Source organism: Brachycentrus maculatus, unplaced genomic scaffold, assembly GCF_059751285.1.
Source record: "Brachycentrus maculatus isolate JH-2025_06_01 unplaced genomic scaffold, ASM5975128v1 h1tg000168l, whole genome shotgun sequence".
NCBI lineage: Eukaryota > Metazoa > Arthropoda > Insecta > Trichoptera > Brachycentridae > Brachycentrus > Brachycentrus maculatus.
In genome coordinates, this window is record NW_028280921.1 from 487,920 (window position 1) to 510,242 (window position 22,323).

At 32.7% G+C, this 22,323-nt stretch overlaps 2 protein-coding genes across 10 annotated transcripts in view; one reads left to right on the forward strand and one right to left on the reverse strand.

Annotated features, from left to right (window-relative positions):
* Positions 1-22,323, reverse strand: part of cyst (rho guanine nucleotide exchange factor 18 cysts) — a 137,404-nt gene that overhangs the window by 96,642 nt on the left and 18,439 nt on the right. The window lies entirely within an intron of this gene.
* Positions 1,356-7,355, forward strand: LOC148308370 (odorant receptor Or2-like). The gene is made up of 7 exons (XM_088261879.1): positions 1,356-1,678; positions 3,393-3,666; positions 4,477-4,778; positions 5,527-5,638; positions 6,081-6,161; positions 6,280-6,435; positions 7,296-7,355. Exons 1-7 carry the CDS (start codon positions 1,356-1,358, stop codon positions 7,353-7,355), a joined length of 1,308 nt encoding a protein of 435 aa, XP_088118005.1.

Sequence of the window (22,323 nt, forward strand, 5' to 3'; positions counted from 1 at the left end):
TATATATATATATATATATATATATATATATATATATATATATATATATATATATATATATATATATATATATATATATATATATATATATATATATATATATCTATATATATACACAAATATATAAACAGTTACCGTTTCTATATTTAGACGGCAGTACATGGAATATGGAACGCTGGGTATTAAATATCAAAGGGTTGGGTGATGTAATTTGAAAAACTTTGGGAAATAATATCGCTTTACACAAAGGAAAAACGTAATGACACAAAGGGCTGTGAACGGAGTATACTTTCTGGTGGCTCCTTATATAAGAGAGAGCGAAGCTGAAAAGGGAGAAGTTTTACGGTGCTGATTAGAAGTACTCCAGTCAAGATCATTAATACGAAAAGAAATACTTGGTACCTATCCGTTAGACTGTTCTAAACAAAGTGTTAACTCGAGAACTGCAGTACTAGGAGGCTAGGAAACTTTTAATGAAATGTTTTAGAAATTGACAGTTTGAATGCTATTGCAGAAAAAGGTGGAGACTGACCGGAGCATTTCGTCGTAACATAACGTCGTAACATCGCTCGCGGCGAGCATCACCGAGCATCCGAAACCGAAACTATGGATGGAGCGCTCGGCTCGCTGTACTGACTGCCTGAATGCTCGCATCGTAACGTGTTACGTTACGACGAAATGCTCCGGTCAGTCTCCGCCTTTAAAGATATAATCTTTTAAAGATGCTTTGTAGAACTCTATAAAATTGGAATATCATTTATCTAGAAAATAAATAAAATCGCCTGAATCGTTCTATACATTCACCATAACGAAACCGGATATTATATTAAAAACACGCTTAGGATAAAAAAAATATTTATCGATTCGGCAGTTACTTTGTGGTAATATCTATTGTGACACGTGTTTTGATGCATTCCGCATCATTTGAAAACACCGTTTTTAAGAAATTGTGGTATTAACTGAGTAAAACATAAATTAAAAACAGATAGATTTTACCACAAAGTGACCGTCAAATCAATTAACGAAAAGTGTTTATTTCTAGAGCAGGGTTGGTAAATTGCATTAGTTAATTATACACTCGATTTTTAATAAAAAAAGTGAAATTAATGTAATTCAAAAACAACTTTTTGAATTACTTACAAAAATACTTCAATTTCATACTGTGTATTTCTGTGATCCTTAGCGGCTCATTATTAGAAATATGTATCGAATTTGGGTAGAGTGGGTTCGAATCGAGAAACTCAGACTCAAAAGTCTGCGACACTAACCACGGAACCACAACCCGACATCATAATATATAACCATAATTTTGTTTGTTTGATATTTTTTTAGAATAAAGTGTCGAATCTGCTAAAATGCCAAACAGCAGGGTGTTTAGAAATCTGCGTAGGAGATTCGCTCTGAACGACACACCGACAAGCACGATCCAAAAGAGGCTGGACGTGATCAACACCCTGTCGGGCTTCTTCGGCTTCAACACGTTCGTCCCTGAATGGAAGGTCACGCCGCTATTGGTTTTCATCAGCGCCATACTGTTGGTGTCTGTGATTCTGGACGTAAAGAAAGGAACTGCGATGATCGAGAATAGAGCGCGAGAGAGGGTCGAGGATATTGTGGAGTCGTGGGTGTTCATAGCCACCCAATCGTCCTCCTTGATGAGGCTTTACAAGATGGTCAGGTAAATATTCTACTGTACCCAATGATGCATAGGATCGAAGCCGTTTTAACTTCATCTTAAGACTGAGATCTCGAACATTCAAATTAGAAGGCAATTGGCCGCGCTGAGGGCTAGACGTCTCTCCACGCTCAATTATATTTTTTTTCAATATGAGTAATTGAAAAAATTTTTTTTTTTAAAACTCCTTACCTTCCAATAATCTTTTCTTATCAAAACCATAAATTTATTCCGAATATTTTTTTTTCAATACAAAACGGTATTTTAAGAAAATAATTAAATAAAGTTGAACGTTACATGGGTAAATTAAGTTACGAATAAGTAATGATTAATAATTCGTATATTGGGGCCTTAACATTGTGTCGGTTTTCCAAATCATGGCAAATAAAAGGCTTTATATTCTTGAAACTATTCATATTTGACTTCTGTCACTTTGTAAATATATTATTAGGTAATTTATTTTCACCACCCTACCTTTGGGTTATTTTCAGGCATATTTTTTTTATAAACAAGCAAAAAAATCACAAAGTTTATTGTCACAAAATATTGTCAGGTATGAAACCTGACAAAAATTAGTCAGTGTATCCGGTACGCATTAAATATTTTTGGAACAGATATCTTTTCTCGTGCGCGTAGGTCATATGGGTTAGCGCGGAATGGTGAAGAAAACCGCGCGCAACACGTACGTTCGTATGTGTAGGGCGGTTAATGTTTTACTCAGTAAATACCACTTTCTTAAAATCTATTGTGACACATGTTTAGATGCATTCTGCATAATTTTCATCATTTCTAAACACCGTGTGTGAAGCTATTCCTAAATTTTAGTGCTGGGTCCTTGGGACGTTGAAGGTTGAAGAGGGGGTAGGAGCTGTTTCTTATTTTTATTTATTTATTTACTTATTATCATTTATTATTGATTTCTTATCAGTAGGGACATAGACAATAGGGGGAGGCTTTAGTCATTGTCATATTTTTAATTACGGGTTTATTTTTATTTATATTTTTATGAACTTCTATAGATAGTTTATTTATAAACTAATATAAGACCTCACATACTAATATAAGAGTTTTGCTTAGTAAAAAGCTTCTTTACATCTCACCAATAGATGTCTCTAGTGAAGATATCGTGATTCAAGAACAAGGTTTCTCAATTGGTTCATATACTTATATAGAACTTCCAAGAATTTGAGTAGTGTGGTTGTCATTAATGGGTAGAATTGGTGAATGTTACACGTGTGTAAAGTGATCACTTAAACCAGTTTATGACGGTCGTCAGCTCCGTTAATGCCCAGACTTCCGTATTCTTCATCTTTGATGAGATGTCAAAAAATAATATGAACATTAAAAAAAAAAAAAATTGACATTCTAACACAGAACACCTTAAATTCCTAAAACTTAACTAACTAACCATCACGCCGCTTCCCCGCATGGGTAGGCAGAGAAAATAGAACGCCACACCACTCTGTCTTTGCAAACATTCTTCGCCTCTTCCACGTTCATGCATCTCCTCATACATACCCGCCGATTGTTACGACTCCTAACCTGACCACTTTCAAGTATTTGGCATACCTGATCGTGCCATGTTCTTCTCGGTCTTCCTCTGCTCTTTTTTCCACTTACATTCGCCTCATAAATTTGTTTAATTTGTTTACCTTAAATTCCAATTAAATAAAAAAAATCTCAATTTTACTAAGTAAGAAATTCGCTTGTATTTCAGGTGCAAGGACTCTTTTCAGCAACTGTTACAGAAGGTAAACGTCGAATTCTCCCGTTGGCCCACGAGCAAGAGGGGCGCGGAAGTCCTGGCTAGGACGTCCAGGATCGGCTGGGGGATATTCTGGATAGACATGGTGCTGCTCGTCGCGGCGACCGTCTTCTTCCTGGTCAGGTCCGGCAAGGACTATTCGCTGCCCTCCCCGGCCTCGGGTTTCCTCATACCGATGGTTGACAATCTGCAGAGCCCGTTTTACGAGATAGTGTTCTGTTTTCAGGTGCAGTTCCATAAGCTATGTTCAATTTCTTGTTTTTCTTCGTGTGCCTTGTACGAGAGACATAATAATACCGTATTTTAGGTGTGTCCAAATGTTAGTTCTCAAATTCTGAATTCGTTCCACTGAAGTTATTTATAACAGGATTATTAGCTGATATCTTAACATAGATGGGGAAATCTATTAGAGGTGGGAAAAATGGAAGACTGGGTATTAATATGAGTACAACCTGTCATTGGCTGGTTTAAAGTGATCACACAAACCAGCCAGTGATAGTTAGATAGATAGCCCTGCAAATGCCGAGGCTTCTAGACTTCTTATAAATTTCTTCATCTATGTTGAGATATCAATGAAAAATCTTGACAATAAAAGTTAAAAAAACGATATACGAAATGCGCTATGTGTATTATATTCCGTTTATTTACTGTGTTTATTATTACTCCAACTACGTTTAATCATATAAATAACTTAGCCTAGTCATAGGCTGGTTTAAGTGATCTACCCATTATTGACAACCACACTACTCAAATTCTTGAATTGGTGAATGTTACACGTGTGTAAAGTGATCACTTAAACCAGCCTATGACGGTCGTCAGCCCCGTAAATGCCCAGACTTCCATATTCTTCTTCATCTTTGATGAGATGTCAAAAAATAATATGAACATAACTCCTGTAATTGGAGATAATCAAGATGTTGTGAACAAGTATTTGGACACACTCAAAATGTTGTATTTAAACTATGTAATACATTTTGTACAAATTGGCTACGGCCGTTAATAAATAAATAAATAAAAAAAATGCATTAAATTTCAGATGTCGATAATACTGGCCCAAGTGACGATTGCATTCTGTTCGAACAACCTCTTCTGTTCGCTCGCGATTTTAATATGCGGCCGCCTGGACGCCTTGGGAGTTGATCTCGAGGATTCTGCGGAACTAGCCCGGGAGACGGATCCCATAAGGAAGAGATATAGTAAGAATCGCAGGGCATCGGAAAACTCTATGAAAGCGCGAGGGATTCGAACCGTTCACTGGGAGGAAAATGCAGATATGACGAGCACTAAACTGAAGGAGTTCTACAGCGATTTTATAGGGAAACACGTCGAGATTTACGAGTAAGAATATAAGAAATCGTCAATAAATTATTATATTATAAAAGTTTCACCTCCATATTCAACGTTTGACAAACCAAAATGGACTATTGTAAAACAAGATTATTAATATATTTTTTATTATTTTTCAAAAATTTATTCGGTAGGCTTTGTGGTAATATACATGTATTTAAGTTTTGCTTGGTAAATGCCACTATTTACCAATTAAAAAAGTGGTATTTATCAAGTTAAACTTTTTAATGTCCACCTCCGTGGTGTAATGTTTTGCGTGTTTAGCTACCGTGAAAATAAATATTGGTGATTTTACACTTTAATATTTATTTAATATTACCCTGGTCTCTGAAGCGCAGGAGTGATCACATTTCCTTCCTGTAAGTAACGATAAAGAGTACACTACGTCAATACGATATAGTGCCCTACGCACCATTAGGTGCGGATAAGGGTTAGATTTTTTTAAAGGTGTCTTAACTTGATATGAACCTTGTAATATTCTTCAATTTTTTTATGAAAGAGGATGGAAGTCTGAGCATTCCAGGGTTTTTGACCTGGCATTTGGCTGGCTCAAGGGATCACTTTATACACTCGTGATGCATGTTTCATATGAAGTCGAGACACATTTAAAATTGACATCTTAACCGTAAGGTGAATAATCCAGTGTCCGATATAAATAATAATATTAATTTTGTTTTTTTTTTAAATTTTAATTATAATAAATGGTAGGTTTAAACGAGCTGATTTTTGTCAATTTCAGAACAGTCACTCAACTGGCGGCATTGTACGGCGCCATTTTAGGATTGCAACCCATTTATACGTCTCTAGTGGTCATTGCGAGCACTCTTCTTTACGACGGGAGTCAGCAATCTGTAAATTTATGTTTTTATATTTTTTATATAATTTAAAAAAAAGCATTTATTATGAAAATCATGGAATAAAATTACAGGTCTATATTTGGTCAGATAAAAAATAAAGTTCGTTATGCAAGGCATCACTGCATATCGTTGTCGTACAGGAGAAAGTGACCAACTAACAAAACGTAAAATGTTCAGGAGGATCATTTAAGTCGCTTTTGCTTGGCAAGAAAATAAACATCAATGCAGTTAGTCCTTTTTAACATGTCAATATATTATACTTCCAAGTTTCAAATCGCTATGGAATTTTTTCAGGGCAATATTAAGCTAGTAAGACATCAAATAGTAAATAATCACGTTTTTGTAAAAAATGCACTTGGTCACTTTGTCATGTATGACTACGATATATAAAAAATAAAAATAGCTTATTGATTTGTTACTAATTGCTATGTTTCAGAACCTATTCCTGCTGATGTCCTTCGCCCACATAGTCGAATTGTTTCTATATTGCTATTTCGGGGATTTGGTATCAGAGAAGGTAAAAATGTTGTTCAAGATTTATTTTTCTTCATTCCACTTAGTTCAAATCTTAAAATATCCTTGCTCATATTATTTGGAGAAATAAATATTCATAATATATCCTTGCTTATTCCTAGAGCGTCGGTTTGGGGTTCAGGTTATACAGCAGCCGATGGTATTGCGCGAGCAAAACGGATAAGAAACTAGTTCTACAGATGATGCATAGAAGCCAGAAGCCCTTCACTCTTAGGGCGGGCATATTCGGACCACTAACCATGGAAATGTTCTCAAAGGTAATCTATCTGACCCCATCTACTAATATTTAGTTAGTTAAAACTATATTCATTTTCTATCTGGAGCCAACACCACAAACTATCTTCAGGTTTTTCTGTCAGCTACCAGCTCCCTTGCACCCTCCCAAGTTCCCGAAGTTGAGACGAGAGCTGCTGATGTATTGTCAGCAGTGGTCGTCCTGGGTGGAGCGAACCTGATACCTTGTAAAAGAGCAAAGCTTGATTAAGGCTCACGGGAATATATGGCGTAGCCTATTGAATCGTCTTTTCTTGCTGACAGTTGTTACCAAAATTTGCTGCGTCCTACGCTTTATCTCTCGATTCCTAACAAAGTCAAACCACCGAACGCCTAAAATTATCTGCAGACACATTATCAAAGCTACGTACACGGCTGCTCTGGGCCCTTGCAAGATGCCATTTTTCACAGCCGTGTAGGAGAAAGAGAGCAATGCAGGCATTGTATGTGCGGCATTTGGGTACCAATATTTACTGAAAACAATGAGTTTAGAAAACCCGCACATTAAAAAATATATACGGCAATGGACATTCTAAAAGAAGAATTTCCGCAGTTAGTATATTTTCGCGGAAATATATTAGCAGCCAGAAACAGTCGTGGAGTTGACTGCTCGCAGGCAACATGAAGAGGTTGACTTACTGCAGGTTAACTCCCGTCTAGCGGTGCGAGGACCGGCTGTAAAAATGCAGTCAACTCCAACTGCTTAGAGCTGCTCGAGTCTCTATTACGCCTTGAGTGAGGGTGGTATCCTAGGGTGACCAGATTCTAATTTATTTTTAATATTAAAAATTATTCATTAGGAAAAATAATTTAGCAAATTATAATCTTGTTTGTACATTTTCAGAGCATGCAGATGACGTACTCCATATGGACAGTTTTTAAAGGAAGGGCTGCATCGAAATAGATTTCATTCGAAATCGTTTACTGATTTTCGAGAACTACACATGGTGAAATGTGTAGTTCTCGAAAATCAGAAAATTCATCACCAGGTGTTTGAAAGAACAAAATTTGTGTTTACACCGGTTAATGAGAACATCTGTAGTTCTCGAAAGTAGTCGTATTTTTTATACATTAATAAATTTAAAAATTATTATTTTGGTTTAATACTAGTGTTTAATTTTTAGATTCAAATCGAGTCATTCAACAAAATAAATGCCAAAGCAATAAATAATTTTATAAATTCAAACAACTTTGGTTTTAATCACTTTTTATTAATTTATAAACACATTATCAGCGTTAAACACGCACACGTTTAACCCTGATAATGACAACGTTCTTGTCGAAACCGGTTGGAGAAAAGTACCAAAAAAGTGGTTAAAAACAAAAAGTTTAAACAAAAAGTTTTAGTTACAAAGTATCTGCGAAAAACATTAAGGAAACAATAAGTAAATGGCAGATAATATTATAACGTTGTATCGTGGGTATACTGCCAAAAAATGTTCACTCTAAAATCCCTGTTTGAATAATTCCTGTTAAGTAGAGCTGAATAAAATACCCGCTATTAAACTTAAAGTTGAATTTACTTTTAAAACCGTTTAAGTATATATATATATATATATATATATATATATATATATATATATATATATATATATATATATATATATATATATATAATATATATATATATATATATATATATATATATATATATATATATATATAATATATATATATATATATATATATATATATATATATATATATATATATATATATATATATATATATATATATATATATATATATATATATATATATATATATATATATATATATATATATATATATATATATATATATATATATATATATATATATATATATATATATATATATATATATATATATATATATATATATATATATATATATATATATATATATATATATATATATATATATATATATATATATATATATATATATATATATATATATATATATATATATATATATATATATATATATATATATATATATATATATATATATATATATATATATATATATATATATATATATATATATATATATATATATATATATATATATATATATATATATATATATGTATATATACATATACATATATATATATATATATATATATATACATATATATATATATATATATATATATATATATATATATATATATATATATATATATATATATATATATATATATATATATATATATATACACCGCAGGACAAAAAAATTTACGAGTTTACTTGCTACCGCACGCCTTGACTTTACTGAACTCTTTTTCTAAGAAATCCTTTATCGATACCTCTTTCTTTTGTTCAATAAATTAAAGACACTTTGTGTCACCTTTCTACAATATTTACATTTTAAAATGTCTCAACAATTTTGTTTTACCCGCGTTTGAGGGAACATAACATAACAATCATGGAAAGTGCAAAGCAAATGTCGATTGCGATAAAATCCAAAATAATCACACTGTCGCAACAAAACATATCTAATTGTAAAATATCTCGTTGAGTTGGGTATTCAGAAGGTGCAGTGAGGTTTTTATTTAAAAAATTCCAAGAAACTGGATCCATACAACGGAAAAAAGGAAGCGGATGGGGGCGTGCGACATCTGCCCGAGATGATCGCTTAATAAAAAAATTGTTATGCGCGATCGATTTTTAACGGCACTTAAAATACACGCAGAGGTGCAGTCTACCAGCTAATCAACATTTTCCGTAAAAACAGTGTCCAGGCGGCTGTTGGAGCATGGTTTCCAAGCACGAAGTCCCGCAAAGAAACCATTACTGACGAACAAAATGCAGAAGGCTAGACTGGATTGGGCGAAAGAGCACCAGAATTGGACCTTGGAGGATTGGCAAAATGTTATTTTCTCCGATGAATCAAAATTCAACCTTTTTGGTCCAGACGGCAGAAAGATAGTTCGACGAAAACTTGGGGAAAGATACCATCCGTCGTGCGTCACTCGAACCGTTAAACATTCACCCTACGTCATGATTTGGGGGTGCATGACAGCGTACGGTTTGGGACCTCTAAATTTTATACAGGGTACGATGAATGCCATCCAGTACAAAAAAGTATTGAAAAACCATCTTATTCCAACAATCGAGGACATTACGCAGTATACCGCGGACCCGATTTTTCAGGACGATTTGGCGCCGTGCCATAGAGCCCGCACTGTGAGTACAAATATTTATTTTTTAATGCACTTTGTAGACCACTTGATAAATAATTTATTGTTTTTCTTACAGATCATTGAATACAAGGATAAAATTGGCTTAAAATCGTTGACGTGGCCCGGGAATAGTCCTGATTTGAACCCGATAGAAAATTTATGGGCGATTATGAAAAAAAAAGTTGGGAAAAAAAAAAAAAAACATTGAGGAATTAAAAAAAAACTTGATTCAAGTTTAGGAAGAAGAAATAACATCAGAAATTTAAGATTCGCTTTACGCTTCGTTAAATAATAGAATTTTACATGTAATAAAAAATAAAGGTGAATTCACTAAGTATTAAATATTTTTAAATGTTATAAATATGTTTAAATGTAAAATACCTTAATTTAAAATAAAGCGATTAGAACCTTCTTCTTAAATATGAATTAAAAAATTACATGTCTTTTATTACTCCATCACAAACACTCGACCATAAATGAACCGTTATGGGTCTCTAAGGTTCGGATAATCTGATACCTGGTATATAATGGCAATTTCTAAGTACAATTCATGAGTAAGATCTTTCATTTTAACCTTGAAGTAACGAGTAGTCATCACATATGTTAAACAATACAAAAAAAACTAATTAAATATCAAGAATAATTCATTATGTGTCAATTTTAGTTTTTTTGAGGACTCGTAAATTTTTTTGTCCAGGGGTGTATATATATATATATATATATATATATGTATATATATATATATATATATAAATATGTATTTTTTTGTTCATATTTGTAGATAACGGTCAGTTTATAACAACCAAATATCTCAAAATTGACAAAAATGTAGTTAGAGCACTTTACGTAGGGCACGTCGGTATATTCCATTGTTTAGGGTCTTCAATACATATGTACAATATATCAATATTAAAATAAATACAATACATGAAAGACAAAGATATTGATAGGAAATTCGAAAACATCAAAGGCAGTTGAATATTTTCACAGCGGTGTGAAAATTATAGACCACGGGCTGAAAAACAAAGGAAGCTGAAATTAGGCGCGTCCCACAACCACCACAGCCAAAGGCCGTTGTTATTATACAACTACTGTGAAATGGTGTGAAAAACGCCGTTTCCCGTTCCACCGATGTCGCCTTTCATTGTTCCGACTTATTTTATTATTTTTAATTCTAATCTCTTTTGCATAATAATTATTGCTCCAACATGCCAGACTAGAGGAGTTTGCTTTGTATTGATCTCTCTATTCCTCAAAAGCGATTGACGATAAATGGAAAAAATAATGAAAAACAGTTTTTAAGTATTTTTTTGTATAATAACTATTGCTACAACATGCCAGACTAGAAGAGTTTGTTTGTATTGATCTCTGTATTCCGCAAAAGCGATACATGGAAAATAATGAAAAACAGTTTTTTAAGTATTTTTTTGCAAAATAACTATTGCTTTAACATGCCAGACAAGAAGAGTTTGTAATTAAAATGTAACTTTGTTTTTAAATCATTTTAAGTATTTTATTATAACTTAATTATAATGTCTACCGGTTTCGAAGCTAACCGCTTCTTTATCAAACTGATTAATACTAACATTAGTATTAATCAGTTTTGATAAAGAAGCGGTTAGCTTCGAAACCGGTAGACATTATAATTAAGTTATAATAAAATGTTTATGGTGATTTTAAAACAAAGTAACATTTTAATTATAAAATGGAAAATCACAAAGTTAGTGCTTCAAATATAAGAACAGTTTGCTTTGTATTGACTCTATTCCACAAAAGCGATTAACGATAAATGGAAAAATAACGAAAAACAGTTTTTTCCCCGTAAAAGCATGTGTTTGACATTTTAGAGATAAGAACATGTGTCATAAATCTAAGAGAGGTAAATAAATTTAAGTTTCGTACTGACATTTCTAGGTGGAACTGCATTTTATAGAAAAGACATCACCTGTGTGATGATGTCGGTTACGACAAAACCCGGTAGCCGGTCAAATAAAATTTATGTGGAAAAAAACTACATAATTACTTGTGATTTCATTCTATAAAGGTAAATAAATAAGGGCACAAAAAAATACTTGTCAAACTGATGCTTCGTAAACAATATAAACTATAAAGTGCAGAAAATAAAGACCGGTCGAGTTAGGGACTAGACGTGTTTTTGCGCATTTTTTTAGAATACATATTGGAATTAGTTTTTTTAGATTATACGAGTATATCGAGAGAAAAATACATTTTTTTTAAACTCCCTACCTTTAAATAACTCTTTTCTATTCAAAACCATATATTTATTTCGAAGAAAAACTTATTTTTACTTTACAGAAACGTTTTTTTAATGAAAATTTAAATAACGTCAATCGCTAGCTAGGTTTAAAGAAACTTAAGTTGCAATTTATCGTATATTGGGCCTAAAGCAAACGCGGTAAGGAGAGATGGTACCTTCTGAAGAAAATAATGATATTTTTAGAGAGTAAGTAAGATACAGCGGGTGAGGTGAGGTGCTTAATATATTTGGATGTATTATGACTTAACGTTACAAGATTTGAAAAATGAAATCCGTGTCAAAAAAAATAGTTATAAAAATGGATAGTATAGTCTCCGACAGTTGGGGATTCGTTGGCGCAGTGTGACTGTTACATTGCACAATGTACACATCCTATCTTTGTATTGGTACATCTTAAAATATTCATGAATCGAATCTGAAAAGGACGACAATTTACCTTTTAAAATTAAATTTTAACTAAGATACGCCACACGTGTATAATACAAATGTGTCGATTTTTTTTATTAAATAAAAAAAAAAAACAACAAAAATATAATAAAGTTTCAAATTGCCTGGTATACATATTTCTGTATTATTAAATAATTGATACGGTCAATTAATAAAGAACAGAATGAGGACAATTATTTGGTTTCATTATTTGCATGGTAGATTAAAGGGTTGAAAATGAACGTCTAAAATTATTTGCCCAATTAAATATGTTTGGGTGTTTGTAATATGAAGAAAGTTCCCAAAATATGGCACTTGACACCATCGGTGATACCTTATCTGCAATATTTTAATAAAAAAATGTATTTTTACCAAATGTGTTTATATTTTAACGACAAGTTTTGGAAGCTACAGATTCTTCTATATAAGGGTTAGGATATATACTTAAGTATTAATAAGGATAAATAATTATCAGTACTGTAAGTGAGGGAAGGGGGTAAGTTAGGGGGTGGACTTTGAGATTAACGGTAACATGGAAAGCAAAGGTGAGGAATTTTGAAATAATATATTAATAATAATAATAAAACCCTTATCCGCACCCCAATGGTGCATAGGGCACTGCGTCATATAAACGCAGTGTTATCTTGATCGTTTACACATGAAGGAAAGGTGATCAGCCCCCCGCTTCAAGTACCAGTCCAGGGTAATATTGAATAAATATTACAGTGAAAAAATCACTCATATTTATTCTTACCCCCCCTGGGAATCGAACCCGGGTCCTCCAGAACGGTAGCCGACCGTGCTGATCATTACACTACGGAGGCGGACAATTTATTAGATTATTAGAATTTTTTTTTTGGATTTCTAGATTTTCACTGTGTGGACTTTGTATGATACTGGGTGCAATAATTTGAGTATATGTGAGTTGAATCAGAGATTTGTATCCATTTATGATTTGCGAATTCAGAAAAGTAGTTGTTAACAAGACCGCTACAATATTTTTCTGACCCGTCATAGATTGGTTTATTATCACTTTTTGCACGTGTAGCGTATAAAGTGATCACTGAAACCCACTTTTGAAAGGTCGTATAAATAACCAGACTTCCATATTCTTATTGATCTGTGTTGAGATATCAATATGAAAAATAACTCTTAAGACAAAACATTGCGAGATGATATTTCATTTTTAAAATCCACAGTATGTTGTATATTTTATTGTTACTATTTGCAAGGAAAAATAAATAAAATGGGAATCAATTCTCCATTTGTAACGGGTACATCTCGTTATGCAACCTAAAAATCCTCAACAGCTTTCTGAAATGCACGTTTGTTTTCGAATACTATCGTAAAAATAGTTTGAGAGGAACTGGAACTTGTATATGTTGACAGCTTCTGGTAGCGGGTATAAATTGGAAAACTCTAATCGAAAATTCCAGAATTTTACACACCGACTGAATCCACAGTTTGGAAAACGGGTAAGTCGGAATAGTATTTTTTTTAACAGGTTAAAACATATTGCAAAATACCCTTTATTTTCATTGGCAGTTTTTAAAAAAAAAAATGTTTCATTAATTTTTTATTTAAGTAAAAATAAAAGGAATTTGTAGTTTGCAATTCAGTACATAAAATAGATAATACGTTGAAATTAACGACGATATCTAATTTTAAATACAACTATTTCAACATGTTTTTTTTACCAGAAAATAAACATTTTATCAGAATTATTTTACAAAAAAAAAATCTTATTATAAAAAAAACTAAGTAGTATATATTTAATATTAATTGCATTTATTAGTTATGCAGCCACTTTACGGTAATATTCATCCATTTTTTATTTAATTTTACTTATCACCTTTTAAAATAAATATAACTATTTCTTAAAATCTATTGTAACGCATGTTTTAGTGCATTTAAAAAAATGTATTTAACGTTTTTATTTTAAGTTTCACTTCGCAAAACACTATTAAGGTATTCAATCAATCATTAATTAAAATTCACATTAAAAATGGATAGATATTACTACAAACTGACTGACGAATCAGTTAATGAGGTATTAAATGTGTTAATCGACAAAACGGTAATAATCTTATAAGAATTATCCTTTTGTTCCTACGCATGATGTGTAGGTGAAACTACAAAATTAAAAATAATATAATACCGTGAAACGGCCGTTGAAATATTTACAGAAAATCACATCAAAGGCCGACCGGTCGACCCATAGCAAAATAATGAAGTTCAAAGAATACTTCAAATCCTGCAAGACCGTTCGTAAGAACACGCTAGGCGACCAGCGGTTGATCATGGTCTGGAGAATACTCAACTTCCACGGGATCCTGTGTTTCCTCGAAGGCTGGAAGATGCCGCGCAGAGCGGTCATCTTCGTGACTATCCTCATCCTCTCCTACTGCAAGGACTTCGTCACGTTCGCGACCATAGTCCTCGAAGGGTCTGTGAAGATACCCCAGGACGTAGAGACGCTCACGTTCATACAGACCCAACTGATTACCACTTACAGGATATACTTGGTGATCAAGTACAGAGACGGGCTGAAGAAATTGGTCAACTATATAACGGAGGAGTTTCCCAGCTGGGTAACGGACGTTAAAATGAAGGAATTCTTGAAGCAAAAATCCAGAAGAGGGATGTGGATCTATTACATGCATTTGGGTATTTTTTTTTATTTAGCTTACATTACATTTAGTTTACAAACTAATATTAACACTTTTATTTTTTATTGGTAAAATAGTAGGTACACATGTTTTAAACATTTTTTACAATGATTAAAGAAAACACTTCGTTTTTTACCACTTGAGTTTTATTTTAGACTACATGTTTCAGAAGTTAAACTTCCATCATTGAGGTCTGTATAATAACTAAAATATAAAATATAAAATAGTTCTATAAATAAGGAGAGGGGAAAGTAAGGGGAAGGGGTTATTGGACAAACTGCGAGAAATTTAAAGATTGGAATTAAAGAACACCATAGCGGTCTTGTTAGTAATTATTTTTCGGAATTTGCAAATCACATTATATATACTAATCACTCATTTCACTCTCATAAATTAAAATTATTACACCTTGTTCATATAAAGGCCAAATTATGAATTATCTTGAAAATTTAGAAATCCAAAAAAACCTAAATTCTAATAATATTTTTTTAAATAATATATTGTTTCAAAATTCTTCACCTTTACTTTCCATTTTTCCTTTGTTTTCAAACTCCGTCCCTTGACTAACCCCTTCCCCCTACTTTCCCCTCTCCTTATTTATAGAACAATTTAATATTTTATATTTTAGTTATTCATACAGACCTGAATGATGGAAGTTTAACTTCTGAAACATGTAGTCTATAATAAAACTCAAGTGATAAAAAACGAAGTATTTTCTTTAATCATTGTAACATGTCTTACCACAAAGTTAATGCCAAAACAATAAATAAAATAAACATTTTTTGTTAATATTACTAGGGTACATTTATTTTTGTACGGTATACCTTATTTTGTACCTACCCAAGAAAACAAACAACATCTTGTCGGCTGTCCAAACTTAAAACACGGTAAGGGACATTTTTAGTAGTACGTTTTTTTTCGCATTTTTGGACTAAATGGAATCTACATAGATCTGTTTCAAATGCCTTTTGTAATACAATATCATCTGAAAATATCGCATTGGTCTAATGTCTGTTTGATTTTTTTTTATTTCACCTGCAGCTCAGCTCATAACGGTGATAACGCTGCTCATTTTGAGACCCATGTTGTCACATCAGCCATATGTTCTCATAATGCAACCACCGCTGGGAACTCTTCCATGGATACCATCGGACCGAGATCCTTGGTATCAATTGACTTATTGCTTTCAGGCGAGTATAAATAATGCGTTTTGGAAATATTTTTTTATTTTATTTTTTATTAAGATGTATGTAAATTTTAAATCAGGTTTTCGGGCGTTTCATAGTATGTTATATAACCTGGGTTCAACTCTTGCATACAAATAAAGGGTCTCTTCAAAATAAAAGCCTTCTAAATCCTATCATAGATGGCTAATGCGAACTCAATCACGGAACGTCATGAGATTGATCATATACATATGTATGAGTTCCAAAATTTGAGAAGTGAGGTTCTTAATCACGGGTAGAATGGTGAATGTTACACATGTGTGTTAAGTGACCACGTAACTAGCTAATGAAAAGTCGTAAGACCTGTAAATACTCAGATTTTCATATTCTTCTTCATCTATGTTAAGACATCTATGCCATAATTGTTTCTTAAATATTTTTGACTAATTTAAATCTTGTAAACCGAGTTATTACGTATAGTGTATTACGTTTGTAATTTGTAATTAAAGTTTCTTGAAAAATGTTAATAATTACATTGGGTATTTTATTTATTGGCTTTTAATATTACTGCGACGAATATCGTAAGTGTCGTTGTAAAACAAATATCTAACTATCGTTGCCTGAGTCCTCGTTAGCTCAGTAAATCATTTACAAAAAATGGAAAAGATTTTTGTATATAAAACTTTTTTTTGAATATTTGAACGGCAATTAAATATTCCCTGTTGCAAATATTCATGCACACGAATATCCATTAGTATAATATTGGCAGGCGATAAGGCTTCATCGGGAAGCGGATGTATTGAATATTTCATTGCGGTTTTGATTCGACCGAAAATAGCGAGGTATCATATTGCATGATATTAAAATTGCATAGCGTTGCAATCTGCCGTTTGAAACCGTGTACAGTAAAACCTCGATATAATTGGAGGGAGAACTCCCTAGATATATTGATAAAACTCGTGACACAGTAAGTATATACAGTATCAATGAGATTAATTGAAACAATTTTTTTTTCTTCATATTTTTAACACCCTCTAAAAAAAGGTTTTGGGGGTATTATGAACCAGGGCTGCTTCTTTCAGTGACTGAGATGATCAAAAGCGAGAAGTATCACCCAATTCTACTGGAAACGATACTACCAGAGATACAAAAACGAAGGTCAAATGGTAATGGAATATTTCAGCAGGATTTAACCCCCTCCCACAAATCCAAAAATATAATGAAATTTTTCATACAAAAACAATGAACTGCGCTGGACTGGTCAAGAATTTTACCAGACATAAACCTTATTGAAAATCTATCGGCAATCTGTGAGAATCGGCTCTGCTAAATTGATTGCACTACGGTGGAAAAGCTCATTTTGTCCATAATTCAGGTATGGTTTTAAAACAACGAAAAAATGGCATCCACGTGCCAAAACCTTATATAATAATCGATGCCAAAAAGAGTAAAATCTTTGAGTCCAAATAAGATCATATTAAATATTAATTTGTGATATAACTAAAAAACAAAAGATTTTACAAAACTTTTTACGAAAATACAACAAAAAAAGTTTTGTTTCAATTAATCTGTTCGATACTGTATTAGATCAAAACAGCCATCTATGTTGGATTGAGGAAATCTTTTATATAGCAGAGACCCTTTATTTGCATGCAAGATCCGAGCCCCGGATTATTCTCACAAACTGGCAAACGCCTGAAAACATGATTTTCAATTTTCTAAGTAGCTTATAATTTGACCAATCATTTTTATTTTCAGCATTTTGAGTGTGCCCAAATACTTGTTTACAAATACGGATTTTCTGTATTTAGGAGTATTTTAACATTTTGACATCTCAACATAGATGAAGAAGGTATACATATATGAAAATATATAGTGTAGAAAATATTTAAAAAAAGTTCCTAAATAGTATTTTCTATGACTACTTAAATTCGACTCTTTTTATTTTCCCCTTTTCACTATTAAAAATCTGGAAGGTTAAGTTGTCAAATACAGTCCTATTTTATCTTTTTTAAGCACATTATGGCTGTTTCGTTCACTTTTTGTCATTGTGATTATTGTACAAGGTTCAATATAAATTATTTCATTGTTTTTTTTATTAAAGGAAATAAAATCATTAAAAAGACAATTTGAAATGGGTAAAAATGAAGAATTACGACAGTAAAAAAAATATGGGCTTATTCCGTCTCCGTAGACGATATTTTGACAAAGAAAATTGACTTGTTTATTTTCAATTTTTCTTATACAAAAACGAAAAAACAAAATTACGAACAATACAAAGTAAACAAGTCAATAAAATCGAGTACTAATGCAAAATGAAAATGTGATTCCGTCGGTTTTTACATCACACAGCTATTGGCCTATTGTATCACTTGGGACTTGCCAGTCAAGTTTCCAAGCATATCATATATAATAGCACAAGTTGTAACAATCAATCTATAATTCTATGAATATGTATATTAAGTTATTTTCCATAATACACGACATGATGTAACCAAACAACGCAAGCTGAATTATAGAGGTGATCGAATCAGGTAGTCAGAAAATGATCGAAGAAGTTTGCTGGGATAACTTATATGTTATGTTATTTTATGTGATTTGCAAGTTTTTTTTTTATTTTTTATAACAAGAGTCCAAGTATTTTTTTTTAAATGTAAGTACAGATCAAACAATCAGCAAATATGGACATACTCATGCACTGTTATTTTAAATACACACCTTATTTATATAACTAAATTCAAACCGAAATATATGAAGTTTTCCTACAGCTGAAAATCGCCGCAGCTGCAATGAACAATAAAAATCTAATGTTGAGAAAAAACTCAATTCTTTTTTTTCATTAATTGTTTGGCAGTCACTTTGTGGTATTATCCATTTTTAATTTCAGTTTTACTTGGTAAATACCACTATTTTTAAATCTATTGTGACACGTGTTTAGATATATTTCGCAACATTTTCAAACACCGTTTGAAAATCATGTGGAATGCATCGAAACACGTGTCCCAATAACTTTAAGAAATAATGGTAAGTACCAAGTGAAATTTGTATTAAAAATGGATTTTATATGGTTTTTGCTACTGTATCTTTATTTCATTTGAATATTGTATGAAATATTTATAGGATTTTCGTAATTACTATAGATTCATTCACCTTTACTGGAAAAACAGAATTTTGCAGCTAAAAGCCTCATAAATTTTAATACTTTAATTCAGGAACGGTGTTAACCCTTCACTGCATGACTTTTTTTGCATGACTGCATAACTGCATTGACAGTTCGTCTTCGAGAGACAAGTGAAGTTATTATTTTGGCGTTCATAGCGCGTCTTTTGGCTAAATTATGAACTATATACGTGAGTTATGAATGTATCCAATCAGTAACAACAAAGAATGGTTGCTTATATTTTTAAAGAACGTTTTAACACTAACTTTTGGGTATGTAACAAATTTGATACACTAAACAGCGAAGGGTTAAGCTTGTTTATTCCAAAGTAAATATGTCTAAGTATACTTATTTGGTCGAGTAAAACTTAAATTTAATAGAAAAAAAACTGAATAATTTTGTGTGATTTTCAAAGATTTTTTTGCGTTAGATTTGGAAGAATCTCCTCGCTATCAGCATGGCCTTCTCCATGAACATGTTGTTTTTCACCATGTCGGTACGAGCGTGCGCGCACCTGGACTGCATCTCCGAGGAGTTGGAGTGGCTGGGAGTTCCCGGAGCTGCCGAGCCGAGAGTCATCATAGAGACCTTCGTCAACCGGTACAACCGAGTCAGGGAGTAAGTCACCAGAATCGCAGCTTTTCAGTGATATACCCTCAGAGTTTCCTTACCCCCTTTAGTACTAAAACAGCGATACCTTCAAAGACTGTTGAGTAATATAAAAACACTAAAAGTGTTTGATAATGTCTTAATAAGACGAAACGCGTCACATATTAACATATAATAATAATAATAAAACCCTTATCCGCACCCCAATGGTGCATAGGGTACTGCGTCATATAAACGCAGAGTTATCTTGATCGTTTACACATGAGGGAAAGGTGATCAGCCCTTCGCTTCAGCTACCAGTCCAGGGTAATATTGAATAAATATTACAGTGAAAAAAACACATATTTATTGCATTTTTTTTAAGATTCGTCGATCTCCTCAATCAACTGTTCTTCATATTGACCGCTGTGCAACCATTCTACACTGGAGTCAGCGTCATCACATCTCTTTTGGTTTATGATGGAACTGAACAATCCGTAAGTTACAAATATGTAAATATTTTCACTATTTTTATATATCGCTCACTCCTTTAAAGAACGTCATAAATCAAAAAACTTGATTTTTCAGGAGAACGTTTTTAAAGTTTAAAAATATAATACAATGTATTAAAAATAAATATCAAGCCACTTATTGGACTTTTTACTCTGCAACAGATCTTTTTAGGTAAAACCTGAAGGTTTTTTTTCCATTTGAAAAATATGTAGTATTTTTAAAAAATTAATTAAACAATACATTTTCTTCAAAATGCAAAAACAATACTTTCTGCCCTGTAGCGGGTAAATATAACGTTAAAAATATGCCTCTTTTGCTGGGATATAGTACATTTTTTGGACATTCCGAAAACATGTACAACTGAAAAATGACGATTTTTGATTTACGACGTTCTTGAAAGGAGTGAGCATTAAAATTTTAGTTTGGTCGCGGTAAAAATGGCACATGCCTGACAGTGGTAAAAGCCGGCTCGACCTGAAGCTATAATTTTTCCAGAGCCCGTGTAGAAATGTATCAGCATCAACCAGAGCACTGAAATTGATTTGACGTGTTTCGCGTACTTTGTTGCGCGGGTTCCGCTGAGGCAGAGAGACGTCGGGATGTGTCGGTCAATATGCGCCTATTCTGTTTCCGAGATAAGACTACGCGAGCATTAGTAACCCGATTCTATTGTCTGCTCTCCTAGGAAGGGAAATGGAATACGATATTCTATTGATATTTGGATCCGTGTTTACGTGTAAACTTTTGATTTCGTAGGGTAAACATGAGTCAGGAAAACATATAAAAAATATTAGTACATTTTTGGCACATTAACATCGATGAAGAAGAATATGGAAGTCTGGTATTAACAGGGCTTACGATGTATCATAGGCTGGTTCCTATTCACAAACACCGAATTCAATCATTGGGCCGACCACCGGAGATGTCACGTCTCTTCACGCACGATTTTAAAAAAAAATACGTTTATTGGATTTTTTGTTGTTGTTTTTTTTAGAATATACATAAAGTATGTGGAAAATATTTTAATATGTTTTTTTAACTACTTACCTTACTCAGATTGTTTTCTTTTCAAAACCATATAATTGTTTCGAAGCAAAAAAAAAATCAATGCAAAAACGGTGTTTAAAGAAAAAAATAAATTACGCAAAATGTTGCCTAGATTTAGAGAAAATTACTGGGCCTTAATTGATTAATTACTGGGCCCAGGACGACCACTGCTGACAATTCGTCGCCAGTTCTCGTCAGAACTTCAGGACACGGATCTGACTTGGGATGATGCGAGGGAGCTGGCAACCGTCAGAAAAGCCTGGAGACAGTTTGTGGACTCCATATGCTTCACCTAGGGAGCGGATATGGTTTAATTTAATTAATTAATTGATTACTTACACACGTGTAACAATTACCATTCTACCTATGACTGACAACCACACTACTCAAATTTCGGAACTCATACGTATATGATCAATCCCATGACGTTTCGTGATTGAGTTTACAACAGCCACCTTTGATTGAACAAAAAGAAAGCTTTTATTTAGCAGACTCTTTTATTTGTATGCAAGATTTGAACCCGGATTATTTTACACAGTGGAAAACGCCTAAATATATAATTTAACACATCATAATGCATCTCTTTATATTTCCGGTGATGTTAAATGGAGTATAATTTTAATCAAACATAAAACAATTTTTTTTTCAAAAAAATTACTAAACAAACATTCATTCCCAACGAATGGTCACAGCATAGAGAATAAAGCTCCAGCGCGAGGGTTGTATTAGTAGCGCAAAACAAACATACCTGTGTGATAAGAGTGGTGCAAAGTAAGCCAAAACGACAATGGCTTGTTCGCTATGTGGCGTCACGGACTTCTCAACTACACAGAGGAGCAGATTGCATCGCGAG

Coding starts and splice junctions, on each gene's coding strand:
- LOC148308370 (XM_088261879.1), top strand. CDS start 1,356: ATGCCAAACAGCAGGGTGTTTAGAAATCTGCGTAGGAGATTCGCTCTG. Junction 3,667..4,476: donor AGATAGTGTTCTGTTTTCAG/GTGCAGTTCCAT, acceptor ATTAAATTTCAG/ATGTCGATAATACTGGCCCA. Junction 4,779..5,526: donor AAACACGTCGAGATTTACGA/GTAAGAATATAA, acceptor TGTCAATTTCAG/AACAGTCACTCAACTGGCGG.